This window comes from Hesperophylax consimilis, chromosome 28, assembly GCF_061612785.1.
Source record: "Hesperophylax consimilis isolate HC1 chromosome 28, BYU_Hcon_1.0, whole genome shotgun sequence".
NCBI classification, from domain to species: domain Eukaryota; kingdom Metazoa; phylum Arthropoda; class Insecta; order Trichoptera; family Limnephilidae; genus Hesperophylax; species Hesperophylax consimilis.
The window spans coordinates 6,204,426-6,217,439 of record NC_142863.1 but is presented as its reverse complement, the minus strand read 5'-3'; the positions used below and the strand labels follow the sequence as shown (position 1 = coordinate 6,217,439).

At 35.6% G+C, this 13,014-nt stretch overlaps 1 protein-coding gene across 1 annotated transcript; it reads left to right on the top strand.

Moving 5' to 3' along the window:
* The first annotated feature begins 636 nt into the window (after positions 1–636).
* Positions 637–11,101, top strand: LOC149410080 (CLIP domain-containing serine protease B4-like). The gene is made up of 10 exons (XM_089648938.1): positions 637–692; positions 2,729–2,925; positions 3,429–3,450; positions 5,599–5,801; positions 6,717–6,920; positions 7,250–7,417; positions 8,359–8,492; positions 9,361–9,540; positions 9,851–10,010; positions 10,426–11,101. The coding sequence occupies exons 1-10, from the start codon at positions 637–639 to the stop codon at positions 10,638–10,640; spliced, it is 1,539 nt and encodes a 512-aa protein (XP_089505064.1). The 3' UTR covers positions 10,641–11,101.
* Positions 11,102–13,014: the final 1,913 nt, after the last annotated feature.

Here is a 13,014-nt window from a genome sequence, read left to right as displayed (position 1 = left end):
ATGTAATATATTAATATATAAAAATCACGTATCACTGTGTTTGTACACGGTAATCTCTTAAACTACCCAACCGATTTAGAAAACAAACTAACTAACCATCACGCCGTTTCCCGGCAGGGGTAGGCAGAGAGGACAGACCGCCAAACAACTCGGTCACACTACACACTTCTTGCCTCATTCACATTCATACATTGTCTCATACATACTCTTGTATTATTCTGACTCTTGACATCTAATAACCCAAAAAAAAATTGGAAAGAAAGATATTTTTTTCAGATTTCTCATACAAAAATACAAATAACCACAAAATTTAACTTCCCTGCATAGAAGACGGTCTGTGGCAGGATAACGTCTTATATTATAAAATGCATCCAAATGGTTATATTCTAACTGGTTTCTATCGGCGTTTGGTTGTTATCGCAAAATTCGAAAAGTAGTCAACCGATATCGCTGAAAATTTCAAAGTTTTTTGTTGTTAGTACCAGGAGTGTTTAGAGATGTTTAGATGGAAGCAAAAGTCGGGGACCCCCGAGTTATACTAAACGCATTATCTCAGCACCGTAATGAGATACCGAGTCGAATTAATATCGATGTAATGTAGTTTTTTAACAGTCACATTGTGGTATACAGTAGTGAATGGTGGAAAGAAAGACATTACCAATAGAAAAGCATTGCGGGGGATCCAGCAGAAGGTATATAAAAACACACTCGTATTCGAATGCAATGTTGTTCCAAAATTTCAAAGCAATCGGTAAGAACTTTCAGAGCTTTAAGATTTTGAACAAACGAACATTTACATTATTATTTATATAGATTATAAATGATCAGTTGATAGCCCTGATTTATTATGTTTGTTTTATTGTGACAATTATACTGTGGTTTCAGGCTACATTTATGTTATAATTATAATTATTTCTGTTATTATTCTACGTTACCTGATGTTATAAATAGATTAACTAGATAGACTCCTATTCTAAGTAAGCTGATATAATAAATAGATTAACTGTTATTCTGTGTTAGCTGATGTTTTAAATAAATTAAAGTTCACAGCTCGTGTCCGCGAAACTCGACGGACACGAGCTGAACACCCGTTCACGGTTGACGTTAGATTAATGAGAACGGGCCGTTTTTACGACTCGTTTTTGTGTAAGTCGGCTCGTATGTGGAACGAGCTACCGGCATCTGTTTTACCTCCCTCCTATAATCCGAGCCTCTTCAAGGCCCGCATTAACAAATCGCTTCCTACAGCCCCTACCTTATTCCACCTCACAACGCCGCCCAACTGGGTGGTGACATAGTTCCCCTGTCTGTACACTGCACAGGCAGGGACGCTCTTGTGATAGACTACTATTCTAAGTTAGCTGATAAAAGGAAATTAACTCACTTCCCGATATCCGATCGAATTGAAATTCGGTACATACACTCGTTGTCGATGACAATTCATTCTATCAATATCATATTTTTTGTGGTAATCGCGCACATTCACGCGGAGGTATACTTATTTCTCTGAAATTCTAACACATTACAGAAGTTAATATACGCAATGAATGTCGGTCTTATCCAATCAGGATTTGTCTCGGTTGGTAGAGTTGTCGACTTCAGTTCCTGGGGAGGAAGGTTCAATCCTCAATCAAACATTTTTTTGTTGTTTTTTGTTTTAAGTTTTAATAGAAAAAAGATATATTAGAGAAAAAAATTTGAGTGGGTTGATTTTTTTGGTTTTTGTTTTCCGTAGAATCAAATATAAATATTTGAGACAAACTGAAAACTTTAATTATATCTCTGTCCAATGACGAACAAATCGTGTATAACCATTATGGAAAAAATTATTTAAAAGCCACAGAAAATATAAAAAATCTATAAAATATGGTTTGACTAAAACCTACTGTCATTAAACAGTGATAAAACATGTGTTATCCCATTTGAAATGAATACCTACTAACAATTTACCTTCAAATCTTCAAATAATCTCACATGATCATTCTATCACACAATACGACCCTAATCACTGTCCACCAACATGTTTAATTCTCAGAACAGCATATAAATTTACATTTCTAGGTCAAAAACCAAAAATGGAAAGATCACATCTGTAATACAATAAAGAAAATTATAAATTTCTTATCAACGAAAAATCTAGAAGCGATATATTACGCATTAGTACAGTTTACTCTGCAATATGCCATAATCAGTTCTAAAACTCAATTATTCTAAAAAAATCTTCAAACTTCCCCACTGAAAAATATATCGAATACATCTTACAATATAATAATCATTACACTGAACGAGTATTCCAAGAATTCAAAGTTCCTCAACTTTGGATGGGTTGTTTCAAAGAATTTGAACAATTCACCAAATTTTGAAGTTGATTGTTGGCGAATTGGTTTACAAAACTGAAATAATAAAAGAACCAGTCATTAAAAACTTATTTGTTAAAAATTCAATTATTCAAATTATTATAAAAGAAAAAGATACAAACTCCATCATAACTGAATAATAATCGTACTAGACTCAAATATAAATTTGAATAGCCTGAAATTAACACGTATTTTGCCCAACACCGTTATACGCACAGAGGAAAATGTTTTTTAAATAAATTACCAGATAAAATCAGAAGTATAAAAATAATAAAAATATGCCCGGTCAGATCTGTCCTTCAGAGGCGCTTGTGGAATATGATGTTTATGGCTAGTAATGTTTTTCCGAAGCTTAAATTATCTCCTTTCAGTTTCGGTTGTCCGCTGCCCCCGGCTCCAAGCAACGGCAACTACACCTTGTCCAACTACCATGACCCCATCGTGCCTGGAGATCTGGTGGATCAGTACACCGTGCTGACACTCTCATGCATCGGGAACTCCGACCCACCGCTTCAGTACTCCTATTGCCAGGAAGACCATCAATGGTCAAAGATGGTGGACTGTATCAGTAAGTTGAAACACTTGTTCTATCTGTTCCTCTTCAAGTTATTCATCTTGTTTTTCTGTGTCTTCTTCTTATCTTCAGACCTTCTTTGCTACTCTAATCTCTTGGGTGCAGCCTCTCCAATCTTTTTTCAGTCTACCTCTAGTAGCTCATTGCTATTCACTTAGTCAAATTATTTTGTGAATCTGTATAAGCAATCTTTCAACTTGTCCGACCCATCTCAAATGCTTGTAACTTGCATAGTTTTATTGTATGGCTAAAAAATTGCCCTCCAGATCTTCCTCTCAAAAGAATCGCTTTTTAAAATTACAAAGTAAATTATTAAACTACTCTGAAGAAGCTGCGGTTGTAACGAAACCCGGTCGGCATTAAATATAAAACATCAAAGTGGTGTTTACTAATTTATTGTTTTATTTTCAATTATATTGTCACATCAAAAGTATCTGCTTCATATGAACAAATGACAATTTTCTGTTATTAATTTATATTGATTTTTTTATTTTCAGGTCCAGAGGCGGAAAACGAAAAGTAAGACATTATCTATCTCTCTCTTTCCGACTGCAATCTTTCTATGAAGCGCAGTAGGAATTCTATGTAAAGGATATCTCATCACTAGAACCCATTTTGTGACCTTTGCCAATACTATCAATACTTTACTATCATTTCGGCAACTTGGTATAGCCGTATATCGCTTTCTGTATCACTTCAACTTTATATCGACAAACGTATGTATTTTTATAACTAACTAACTAACCAACATGACATTTCACCGATGGGGTAGACAGGGAGGACGGACCGCCAAACAACTCGGTCTTGGCACACTCCTTGCCTTATTAGGCAATGGGCCAACTCAAGTATCTGATTCACTTGATTGTGCCATGTCTTCCTTGGGCGTCAACTACTTCATCTACCATTCATATTAGCGTCATACATTCTTCTTACACTGATTTCTTAGTTTATTCGCTTTACGTGCCCAAACCATCTAAGCGTCCTTTTCTGAATCTTACTCATTGAGCTTATTATTTGTGGATCTCCACATTTCTCACACGATCATACATGGTTTTACCACACATGACCCACAGGGATCTCATTTCAGTCTACTTTCATCCTTCCTCTGCCAGTTCCAAAGTGTTATTTCTAAAGGAAGCTACTTTTTAAAAAATGCCTCTAGACCCCCAATGTCCAGGCATACATTGTTAGTATGGAGCATGCGAGTGCGTATATATGTTGTTAGTTATATAACTGGATTAAATCTCATCTCCGCCAATTAGTGTTGCTGCAAAATTTTTATTAAGATGAACATTAATAAAAAAAGTTAGAAGAATTATAAGAGAAATATTAAGATGAGATTGTGACTTGACCAAAGCGGCTAAGTTCTAGTCGTCTTTCAGTCCTGCCGAGAATGTGCGGAGCGATTGGACCAGCAACAAGCGAGACTTGGCACCGAGCCCCTAAGTCAGCTTCCCCAGTAGGCCCTCGAAAAATGTATTCAAATTCAAAAATTTAAAAAAAATATTTAATGCACAAAAAGAGTACAAAGGGTATAGCTTATAGGTTACATCTTATTTCTTCCAGCTAACCTAACTAATACACATTATATTACATAACCCAACAATTACATGTTAACAAATGCATGTAAATAAAAAATAAAAAACAGAGGTATTTAATTTATGTAAGGTATTCATTTAAGGTGTAGTGACATTTGTTTAAAATAAATGTTTTTAGTGTTGATTTAAATTTAAGTATGTCGGAAAATAACTCCAAAATTCTAAGGATAAAAGCAACGTTTCCTCTATTTTTTTAAATGTATGTGCGGCACATCAACTTATCTGTGCAAAATATAAAAGGAAGTTAGAAGCAAGTGGGCAAATAGGCACATTACTTAGTAGATAAAATAATAAATCATGTTATTGTTAGGTTACAAGAAAAACTGTTTTCTAACCCGATAATGTTCCTTAATATTGGAGTACTGCAGGTTTATAGCTACTATTATGCATTTGTGTAGCTACTATTGAATAGTATAGATTTTTTTCTCCGGTTTATGTCGATTCCTTACCGGCCCATAAGGGAGGGGTGTAAAGCTAACCAAATAAAGACTGACGAATTTTACTTGAAATTATGTATCGCTTCGATAGAATATGCATTATTTCTCGCCACACAACAATGGAACAGTCACAGTAAAAAGAGAGCTCAGTTTATATTTCTGTACAAGATAAGCAATCAAAATACACACAAAATAACATGATGACCATCAAACATGGGATATTTTCGTATGCGTTGATTCAAAATATGTAACATATGATGCGAACCCTACGAACCTATCATAAAATACCGTGAATACACTTGCTCAAATCTGGTGACACGTTCCTTTCTTCGAAATGTGTACGGAGGATGTAAACATGTGTGCGGACAGTTTTTAATATGTGCGACCCGCACACTCTAGAGGGAACATTGAATAAAAGTGAGTACTCCAGTACCTCTCAGTCAATCTTCAGGCCCGCTCATAGCGACTCCATACCTTACTGTCATTAATCAGGGTAGTGTCAGCACTCCATTGTGGACTGATTGCTTCGCTTCTTTGGAAATTTCTTTGCGTTCAGTCCTCCGTTAATGAAGTTAATTACTATATTTATAAAAAAAATACTAGAATGTTGACTGTGCTAAATCGCTTTTCAGTTCTGGATGTGAGCTTCCTAGTTTTCCAAAGAATGGTGAGTACGCAGTGTCGGACCTTGAAGGAAAGCTGGTTCCGGGAAGGCTGGTGGATTCCTTCACCGCACTTTCGTACTCCTGCAACAAGAACCATGATCTGTCAACTGAGAGCATCGTATCTGTTTGCTTTGAGAACAACACCTGGTCAAACTCACCTTTCTGCTACAGTAAGTAATTTTTGTGGAACATTTTTTTTCGATTGCCTATAAATTGTTTTGGAAGTGAGTGACAGTATAAGTGAGAAGTTTTTTTGAAAAAGTGTTTTTTAGGATTTCCACTTGCTGATCTCACTTTCGTTGACCCACCAAATAATTTCCGTCCATTTCTTCCACGAAAAGCATCACATTTATTTAAGAAGTTTCAGAAGTTTTTTTTGGAGTTTTAGTTGTTGGAATTAGTGAGTTGTCTGATTTTTTTATATTATCAATTAAAAATTAACTCCACTCCGGGCTTATCAACTTTGGGGATGTTGTGTGAAAGTTTTTTTAATAAAATGAAGGAGTGGAAGTTCTAAAAAGGAAAAAAAACGTTTGAGGGTTGGGTAGAAATCTGGGGATCAATGAGTCGAGGAATGACGAATGTATAAATCCATCGCTAACACCGCAGTGTAAAGCAATGGGTCGAGAGACTCCTACTGGAGACGTCAAGTGGTTTATTTCCACCGGTCTCTCCCGGTCCGGCCTGCCACACAGCTGTTGGGCAGACGCATCGGCCGCCAAGACCTGGGCCTACCATCTTTGGGATGCTGTGTGATGGGTCTTTTTTAATTAAATGAAGGAGAGGGGAAGTTCTGGGAAAGGAAACACATTTGTGGGTTGGGTAGGAATGTAAATCTCTGCTTATTCACCAAATGTGGTGAACCATTTGGGATGACCTATGGCAGAGGTATTAGTTTTCCAATATATGCTTCAATGGGTGACGGTTCCCATACCAACTTCTCAAATTGAAATTTTGAACATTTTCAAAAGTTAGTCCAATGTCATGGTTATTGAAAGAGATGGTACAAAATTGCATTGTACAGATTAGCTGTGAATGGTGAATTCTTTGAAAAGATTATCTATATTGTACTTATCTTTTTCCAGAAAGGTGCGTATTGAAAACGTCCTATACCGTGAATCACGTTTGCTACACCTCTTCCCACGCTAGGATATCGTGCCGTTCACCCATTCCGCATGGCTCCCGCGTCCATTCCAGTTGTAAACCTGGACACGAGCCTAGGACTAACCTTGATATTGTGACTTGCCTGGAAGGACAGTTTGACATCAAAAAGCCAATTTGTAAACCAGGTAAATACTATTCTAACTAGACTAATTTTTTCTTCTCTTTTGTCTTTCATAAAAACATCTGATACTTCATACTTCGTGTGCTATATTCTCGTTTGAATCCTCCATATATGGATTATACAGAGAGTAACTGGATAAAACAGAATAGTGATAAAATTGAACAGGTTAGGTTCAGAGAGGCTACGTGTGTTGTTTGTTTGCTCTTTTGCTTCACTCTTTCGTAAGATTCTGTTTTGGAATTGATTGTGGTTGCTATTTCAACTTTCATTACTTCACCCAGCCGTAGCGTAAAGAGTTCAGGCAACACATGCTCCTGTTGATTTGTTGTTTAGTGTGCGGTATGGAGAAATCATTCGCCATCAAGCACATGGTGAACGCTCCCGAGGTCATTCAAAGCACGTTCCCCTGGCACGTGGGCATCTACCAGTTTGACTCGCGCACCAGGAAGATGAACCAGATCTGTGGAGGAAGCATCATACACGTTCGCCTCGTCATCACGGGTAAGACTTAAGCTTGCTTCAAAATTATGTTATTTTACCGAGCGAAGAAACCAATTATTTTTTATTATAAACTAAATGATATTGGCTAATCTACTGTTCAGCTTATTAAAGACCTTGGTGTCACTTTAGATAAACAACGTGATTAAAAAATATCTTAAGCTATTTGGCTTCATAAATAGAATCACCTCTGATTTCAATAATTAATTTAATCTAGAATAAGCTTGCATTATTTGGTCTCCATTCTATGATGTTCACATTAATTATATCGAATCCGTACAGCATCGCTTCTTAAGAGGAATTGTTTGGAGGATAAGGCTAAAAAGGGGCGTTTATTAATACGATGAAGTTGAAGTAACATTGAATATTTCTTCTTTTGAAAAACGTAGGAAGGACTTCGATCTCATCTGCATTTTCAAAATGATTAACTGTACGATTGACTTACCTACTTTGTTGCAACTCATCCTTTTCAATATCCTTTCCAGTAGACTCAAAAATAATGATTTGCTATTCCTTAATCAGTACTCCACAAATTAATTATACCATTCACCAATGTCCAGAATGTCCAGACTTGTCAACTCATGTCAGGACCTTATTTTTTTTTGGTATAAGCCTAAATGATTTCTATCAGTCACTACGCAAGTAATATTTTGTATTGATATGGCTGAAGTCGTGAACTCCATCAAAACGTTGATCTTGTTTTGACTTGACATTATCTCCATTGTTTTTGTGCCCTATTTTCGTGTAATATGTAATGTGGTAATTGGACTTGGTCCGTTAGTAAATAAATACATAAAACAATTTAGGTAAGCAACTGGCATATGCCATAAGTAAAAAAGCTGGTATTATATTTAGTCATCAATTAATTTAATGTTTTTTCTATTCTGTTTTATATTGTCAGTTTTAAATAGTATATTAGTGTTGTTTGATTTTATGTCTGGCAGCCGCGCATTGTTTTTACAACGAGCAATCAAAAAATCCAAAGCCGGCCAAGTATTTTCGAGTGGCCGCTGGGAAATTCTACAACGCGTGGGACCATCAGCTGGAGAAGAACAGCAGCCAAGTGCAAAAATCTGAGGTGTGCTACCATAAAAAAAAAAACCCACTAACCATACTCCATAATATTCCCAAATTTAACACATAAGTGTTGGGCAACCATGATTCAATAAAAGATTTAATGGCATGGCAAATACAATAAATAATTCGCAGAACAGTTTACTTTACAAAAGGATGAAATATTGGCGCAGTTGGAAACTATAAATTCTGCTCCGATTGGTAGACTCCATATAAGATGGGTCGTAGAAGCCACATTAACAATCCCGCAGCCAAGTGGGGGAGTTGGTAGTACCCAAAATTACTATCCTCCTTATATTAGCTTAAATATTTGACATATAATTTTAGTATTTTACGTATCTATGCGCAAATACATAAGTTACCATTAATAATTGTCTGAATAATTGGGATTTCTATAGTGTAAAGGCCCATAATACGGATGGTTACGGACGTTTTGTTTGGCATCTTGGCCTGTCAAGAGTTAAGCAAGAAAAAGCGTAACAGTATGCAAATTAGTCATTTGTAATCTTAGACGTACATTAATTATCAATGTTTATATGATTTATGCTATTTCTTCTTCCGTATTGAATGGTTTTTTTGATAATCTTGCAATATTCTCGCCAGATATATTGTTGTTTGCATGATCAGATCCTATCCATGTATGACATTCTGGCTGAGATAGGCATATGTATATATTCACCCGAGGCTGCCAACAAATGCTTCTGATGCTTCCTACATGCAGAACCATTTCATGTTGATATACCTGTGAAAACTTACTACGTTAGCTATGCCTCGAAGTGAACATAGTTTTTTTCCACAATCATGACCACCTGAATTTTTTACGAAATGTTATCGTTTTTACAATACGTGTAATTTTTAATAAATGTTTTTAGGTATTCAAGATACTTCTCCACAATAAATACAAGGGCTCCGAGCAGCACTACCAGGACGATGTAGCGCTGGTGATTTTAAAGAAACCCTTTGACTTCAACAACGCGGTGCAGGCTATCTGTTACGACCTGTATGACGCGGAACTCAACAGATACCAACTGGCACGCCACAGCGTCGGGAAGGTTTGCCAGTTTATAATTATCCCGATTGAATTTTTTGGGTTGCCATTTAGCTAACATTTCAGACAGTGTTGTAGATGTCCTGCATGTCCTGCAAGCTGCAGGTCCTCTCATCTGAAGTTCTCTCTACATGACAGCCCATATCGGTTTTTGAAATCTGCGGAAACCTTTTTTAACACGTTTTTGTATTTCAAAAAATGTTATTACTAAAATTTCTTTGGTTTCATGCCTGTTTATTTCTAGGTTATTTTTTTGTTTGTCTATATTTCTTTACGTGTGAATAATGTGTTCATAAAAATAAATTATTTTCCAGGTAGCAGGCTGGGGATTGAGTGAAAAACAGGAGATTTCCAATGAGCTGCAGACCCTCAACTTGCCAGTTGTAGAGCGAAGTGAGTGTACCAAGGAGCTAAGCCAATATCACTACACTGGATTTCTTACTTCTGACAAGTTTTGTGCCGGCTATCTCAATGGTTCGTACGTTTTGAAAAATTTATTACGCGAACTTTGGTAAAAATTTACAAAAATTAAAATTACAAAAATTTAAAAAAAATAAAATTTAAGAAATTTAAAATTTACAAAAATTTATAATTTACAAAAAATTAAAATTTAAGAAATTTAAAATTTACAATTAACATTAATTTAAAATTTACAAAAATTTTGAAATTTACAAAATTTTGAAATTTACATTTATTTAAATTACAAATATTTAAAATTTACAAATATTTAAAATTTACAAAAACTTAAAATTTACAAAAGTTTAAAATTAACCAAAATTTAAAAAATTTATCATTTACAAAAATTGAAAATTTACAAATATTTAAAATTTCCAAAATTTTAAATTCAAAATTTTTGTAATTTAAAATTCACAAAAAAAATATGTTTCAGGGTCCGCCGTGTGCCATGGTTATAGCGGTGGAGGGTTGGTATTCCCCTTGAGGTACACCAAGCGGAACCGCTGGTTCCTCCGCGGCGTGGTCAGCAACGGCCCCCTAAACGAGGACAAGAAATCCTGCCGCCCCAACACCTTCACCGTCTTTACAGAGATCTTCAGTGTGCGGGACTGGCTTAACAACACCCTGAAACCACTGATCGGATACTGAATCGGAGGCCCGACAGCATTCACCATCAGCCTTCCACTAGCGAAAAAATGCCTGAAAATGATTCAATAGGAGATCTAAGCTATAAAGTTCAAGAAAACGTTTTATTGAATTTTGAGTGTCATTTTTATCAGGGACTAATTGATAAACCAACTTACAGAAAACTAACTTATTTTGCAATTATTGAAAAAGTGTAAGGTAGTATTAGATGAAAAGTCTTTTCTCGGCGTAGGTAAATTGATAAAATTCTTCCATTTTTTAATTAAACTTTATCGTCTTTAATTATTTCCTCTCTTTTTTGGTGTGATACCAAAGGTGTACCTGAATATTATTATGTTCTAAGTGGTATCTTGGATATATTCAACCGATTTTATTTATTTGTGACATCTATTGACTTTTCGATACATCTAGAATGACCATTTTTATTATTAGGGATAACTTGCAAAAGCTTATAAACCTTACTGAAGGAGATGATATAAACAATTACTTAATAAAAAAGAAAAAATATATTTTAATATAATCATTATCTGAGTTTTTGTCATGCAAAGATATTTTTATGCCTTTTGTGTTTAGTGCTTAGTGATTTATGTCATTTTATGTAACAATTTTTTTTTGTGAATACCCAATTAAGAACGGTATAATCTGCCGGAGCTAGTGGTACTATGGCGTTACTATTTTGAGGTATGTTACGAGGAGATGGGATAAAAGAATGTTAAACAATGGGTATGAGATTAAGTTGCTATGCTGTTATTTGAATGAATACCTCCTGTTCCGTCACGCCGATTTGCTTTTGACAGGCCGTGTGCTGACGAAAAGTATGGTCAGAATTTGAACTGTACAGTTTGAATTCACACACGTCAACTATAATCACGGAGTGCCGTGAGACGTAGAATCGCATTGAAACGTTCGTCTTGTCAAAACCAATGTGTGTACTCTCGCCAGTTATTTATCGGAATAATCCCTTAAACGTATTTTATCGCAACTATCGCAATCCAATTCAACATAAGGAATGCTTACGTTTGTTTACAGGTGAACAAATATAATAAGCGGTAATTGTTGATTGAAGTAATAGTACATATTGAATTATTTGGCGTATTGGAAATAGCCGACGTAGCTCAGTGGTCCAGAACACCTTACCGGACATCAGAAGGTGCGGTCTCAATTTCCCGTCGGCGGCATTTATTTTTACTCGGGAGATATTTTCAATTTGTATGAATATTTCAGGCGACTAATTATTGCTTATAATAATATGAAAATGTTTGTACAGTATAATATATATCTTTACGCTAAATATTGCAAAAATAAAAGATACATTTTGAAGAAAAAAAAAAAAAAAAAAAAAAATCTCTGTAAAAATTAAAAATATAAATTAATCAAATTTATTGAAACTTTAATAACTATTTGAACGAATAAGAACAATTCGTGTGACATGGTGAGTGTAACTCTAGCGCTTACCAAACTCTTAGTTTTCTTCAAGATGTAGCCTTATTTGCAAATTTTCTATAAGTGCTTTCGGCGCTATTAAAAATATCTTCTGCATGTTGGTTACGAATGCGTAGTGTAAGGGAGTATTGACATTATTATTGCTGTAAAATATATCTTTATAGGTCGCGTGACTCTGTTAGGAACATGATTTGAAATCGATTGTAAAGCGCGCTCTACACTCGCGGCGCGAACGGCCGCGAAGGCCGCGAAACGCGAGTGTGGATCTTGTTCACGCCTTCGCAATCTTCGCACTCGCGCTTCGCGCCATTCCCCGATTTTTGTCGGTTTTTTGGCCCGCGACAAAGGGTTTGCGGTTTAAAGTCGCGAACAAGACTGAAGCTTTGCGAGTGTGGATGGACACAGTTCACGCGCGGATCGCGGCGTATATTCACGACGTGAATTCACGGCGCGACTTCGCGCGTGAGTGTAGAGCCAGCTTTCGGGAATTCATGATTTTAAAAAGAATAATGACGTCAGATGCCAATCTTTTGTAGAACATTTATTTATTAAAGATGTTTTTTAAAGCATTGATTTTGATAAAAATATGTTTCGTTAACTGTATACTAATGTATATTATTTAATCTTCACACATCTGACCTGATGGTGAAGACTGCAATGCTGTCCGAAACGTTGACTAAAGAAGGAGGTAGCGCAACACGGCATAATACCCAGAAAATAAACCACTATAATTATTTGTCCTTTTTTCTTATAAAATCTTATATTTTCTTATTTTTTCTTTCTATATTGTGCTATGACTGTCAATAACTATCATTTATGTAAATGGCAGTTATTTCTAAACACATAAATAATTGGATCACGAAAGAAAATGATCAATTTCAGCAGAATAGCAGACACGCCCACAATACACTACTGTCGGTATAACCTCTTCGGT